This window comes from Vigna unguiculata, chromosome 5 (assembly GCF_004118075.2).
Source record: "Vigna unguiculata cultivar IT97K-499-35 chromosome 5, ASM411807v1, whole genome shotgun sequence".
In the NCBI taxonomy this organism is placed as follows: Eukaryota; Viridiplantae; Streptophyta; class Magnoliopsida; order Fabales; family Fabaceae; genus Vigna; species Vigna unguiculata.
Window position 1 is genome coordinate 16,427,234 of NC_040283.1, and position 3,335 is coordinate 16,430,568.

At 41.8% G+C, this 3,335-nt stretch overlaps 1 protein-coding gene across 1 annotated transcript; it reads right to left on the reverse strand.

Annotated features, from left to right (window-relative positions):
- LOC114186298 (probable glucan endo-1,3-beta-glucosidase A6) lies at positions 1–2,599 on the reverse strand. Its single transcript, XM_028074354.1, has 3 exons — positions 1,855–2,599; positions 474–1,772; positions 1–283 (listed from the first exon to the last, which is right to left on the reverse strand). The coding sequence occupies exons 1-3, from the start codon at positions 1,913–1,915 to the stop codon at positions 246–248; spliced, it is 1,398 nt and encodes a 465-aa protein (XP_027930155.1). The 5' UTR covers positions 1,916–2,599; the 3' UTR covers positions 1–245.
- Between the last annotated feature and the right edge of the window lie 736 nt (positions 2,600–3,335).

Consider the following 3,335-nt stretch of genomic DNA (forward strand, 5'->3'; position numbering starts at 1 on the left):
TACAAATAATGACCATCCATTGGGGAATGATAGTAATGTTACATAAAATGGTTATCCAAACAATCCATTCAAAATCATTCACCAATGTAAGTTCCTCCTCGTTGGCATAGGGGTGCTGCTACATATAGGAGGAACACACATTCATGAAATGAAAGCAACAAAAAAAAAGTGTCAAAACAAATAATCAATTGTATGATTGAGTCATGAAAACCCATTTGAGTTATTTGTTTGTTTTCTCCTCTTCTTCAAAGTGTCACACTTGGGAACTTGCAAGATCCATAACCTACAATAACTCAACGTAAGAAAATGAATTAGCAGGAAGAAAAATCTTCAAAATCTTCAAAACATTTACTTGACAAAACCAATTACCCAAGAGCACAATTTTAATCTCACGGTGCTAAAATTAACTACAAATCATAATAATGAAAAGAAAAAAAACACTATAATTTTGTCGAAAATTCATTTTAACTTACTTGGATCATTTGCTGTTTGTGTGGCAAGACCGTTGAAGTAACAAGTTGCACCATCCTTCTTAAACTGCGCCCAATAAGCACTAAAAGCATAGCTCGCATGCCAGAAAACCGAATTGGGTTTAAAGCACTTCCCTCTGGGTTGGATCGGGTCGCACGTCCCATTCCCCTGCGAGCACGCGTAAGAGAGCGCCGCCGCCAGCACCGTCGCGTTATCCCGGCGCGCCACCACGCACCATATCTTCCCCTTATACTTCTCGTTGTTCTCCGGTGCCGGAAGCGGCCGGAAGTCCGACTCCGGCGTCCGCCCCGACAAATCAATGTCGAAAACCCTGGACCCGTTCGGGTGCAGCAACCCGAAGTGGCGCTCCGTGCCCGGACCCGGTTTCTGGTTTTCATTAAATAGAGCGAACAAAAAAGACGGAAGAAGCGAACCCGGTCGAGCCGGCGTCCCAACCCGTGGTTTTCTCGTAACCCTTTTTATGAAATTTCGGTTGTAAGTGGCAGCGTTGTAAACATTCGCTCCAATCTGGTCGAGGTCCCCGCCATTGGGCCAACCCGTTTCCGCTACAAAGATCCGAATACCCGGATAGCCAAGTTTTTCCATTGCGAAATAAACCGCGTCCACCATCTGGTCGAAGAGGTTGGTGTAAACCAAACCCGAACCCGGATCCGTCACCGTAAGATTCTTGGATTCAAATAGCGCGTAATCGAGGTTTATATTAACCGGATCAGAGGACCACGCGAAGAAAGGGTAAACGTCTAAGAAGAAAAAGGATTTGGTTCGGTTGAGGAACTTCAACATGGGTTTCATGATGGGAACAGCTATGTCTGCACGAAACGAACCGTTTGAGGGAGGAAAAGAAGTTTGGAGCACGTCCATGGCGGAGGAGGTTCCGACCTTCACTTTGCGGATCCCGAGGGATTTGAGTGCGTGTTTGATGCGGCGCATGGCGGGGACGAGGTGGCGCCACGTGGCATTGGTGGTGCTGCTGATGATTTCGTTCCCGACGAGGATGTAACGGATGCGGGTCTTGGGGAGGAAGGCTGCGACGTTCGAGGACACCCATTTGTCGGCGAGGGTTTGGTTGGAGGAGATGTTGGAGATGAGTTCGTTGGGTACCATGACGGAGACCTGGAGGCGCGTGTGCCGAAGCGCGTTGAGGATCGTGGAGTTGGCGTCGTAGAGCTTCACGCGCTTGGCGTGAAGGGAGGTTAGGAGGGAGACTGATTCTCGCGGCGGCGGGAGGTTGTCGCCGAGCTGGCCGTAGCATATTCCGGGTTGCGGGGAGAACGTTGCAGCTGCCAAGAAAAAAAAATCAGAAAAATTGCATTTTGAAAGAAGATCGTGTGTAAAAGAAGAAGAAAATTTGGGGTTGCTTACTTGAAATGGTGAACAGTGAAATGGAAGATAGTAACAGAGGAATGAGAAGAAGCATAGCCATTTTTGTCTTGGCTATGGTTCTTTCAGGGTTTGGAAAAGGAGACTTCTTTTTTTGTGTTGTGTGGTTCTCTTCACCTGGAACGACGCGTGTGAGAGTGTGAAGAAGCTAAAATAACCAGAAAGAAACAATGTTGTTTGTTGGTGAGGGAAGAAGCCAAAGGTTTTTCTGGGGAAGATAAAAATGGAAGCTGTATCGCACAGAGAGGATATAATAGACGGAATGAATGCTTGAAATTGGTGAGATTATGTTGGAAGACGAGCTTTGATAACGGGTTTAAGAAAGGAGAGATCATAAATAGTTTGAAGAATTGCAACGACTATTTGCAAATGAGGGAATAATTATCTTTTTCTCACTGCAAAAAGTGACATTATGTTAGTAGTAGAATTGTGATTTACATAATTACAACAGAGAATCTAGTGAAAAGAGTGGGGACCATGTTGTTGTTTAGCATTGGATAGAGAGAATGATTGTATTTTTCTCTTAATTGTTGATTTATTTATGGGTGAGTTGTTGGTGTTTCTAGGAAGAAGAGGAAAAGTGGGTGATAGTGAGTCTGAAAAAGGTCTCATAGTACGTAAATGTGCCAGAAAGAGAAGCTAGCCGTTTGAGTGTGATAAAGCAGGATCTTGTGTGAGTACAAACAATCAGTGTTATATAATATCTAAAAATGAAAAATTGAAAGTAAAAATTACATTAGCAATAATGTTTTTAAATTTAGAATAACATAAGATAAATGAAATAATAATAGTGGTTAATAAATTTTTTTTAATTAATGTCCTTAAAACCATTTTTATTATCACTACACTTGGAGAGAAAAAAAAAAGAAAGCAAAAAGCTGTTGGTGTGAAAAGATAACTAAAAAGCCATTGATGCCCAACAGACAGAGAATGCTTTTTCCTTTCCTTTATGATGGACTACAGACACCGACACTGCTACTCTGAAGGTTAGAACTTTGCTTCACTGGTTTCCATAATTTCTCTTCTACTTCTGTAGTCTTTTGTTCTTTTCCTCCATCCAAATTTCTGAAATAACGTATAAAGGAGAGAATTTTATTATTTTTAGTTATGATAAAATATTTACAATTTTACTTTGATACTATAAAATGGTGAGGAGATGTTCTTCTCAAGCTACGTACTCAGCTTCCTAGAAACTGTTAGCTTTAGCAATAGGTGGGAAGGTGACATTGTGGCCATCTTTTGGTTCAACTATATTCTGTTGCAAAAAGTATTTATGAAAGTCATCTCAATTTATGTAATGGTTTCTTCTACCTTGTCTGGAGAATCTTTTTCTCCTCCTTATCCATGGTCTCTGTTGGCATGGCTCTGATTTTGGTCTCTGCTAGCATTTCCCTGTTGAACAAATCAAGTAAGGACTTTAGCACGAATGAAATTTTCTAGAAGATACTTTAAGAGCTTAAATC

Bases quoted from the DNA above. Each gene is read 5' to 3' on its own strand.
- LOC114186298 (XM_028074354.1), bottom strand. From the start codon at position 1,915: ATGGCTATGCTTCTTCTCATTCCTCTGTTACTATCTTCCATTTCACTG. The intron at 1,773-1,854 runs GTAAGCAACCCC...TTTTCTTGGCAG, and splicing joins TTCACTGTTCACCATTTCAA to CTGCAACGTTCTCCCCGCAA. The intron at 284-473 runs GTAAGTTAAAAT...GAGTTATTGTAG, and splicing joins ACAAACAGCAAATGATCCAA to GTTATGGATCTTGCAAGTTC.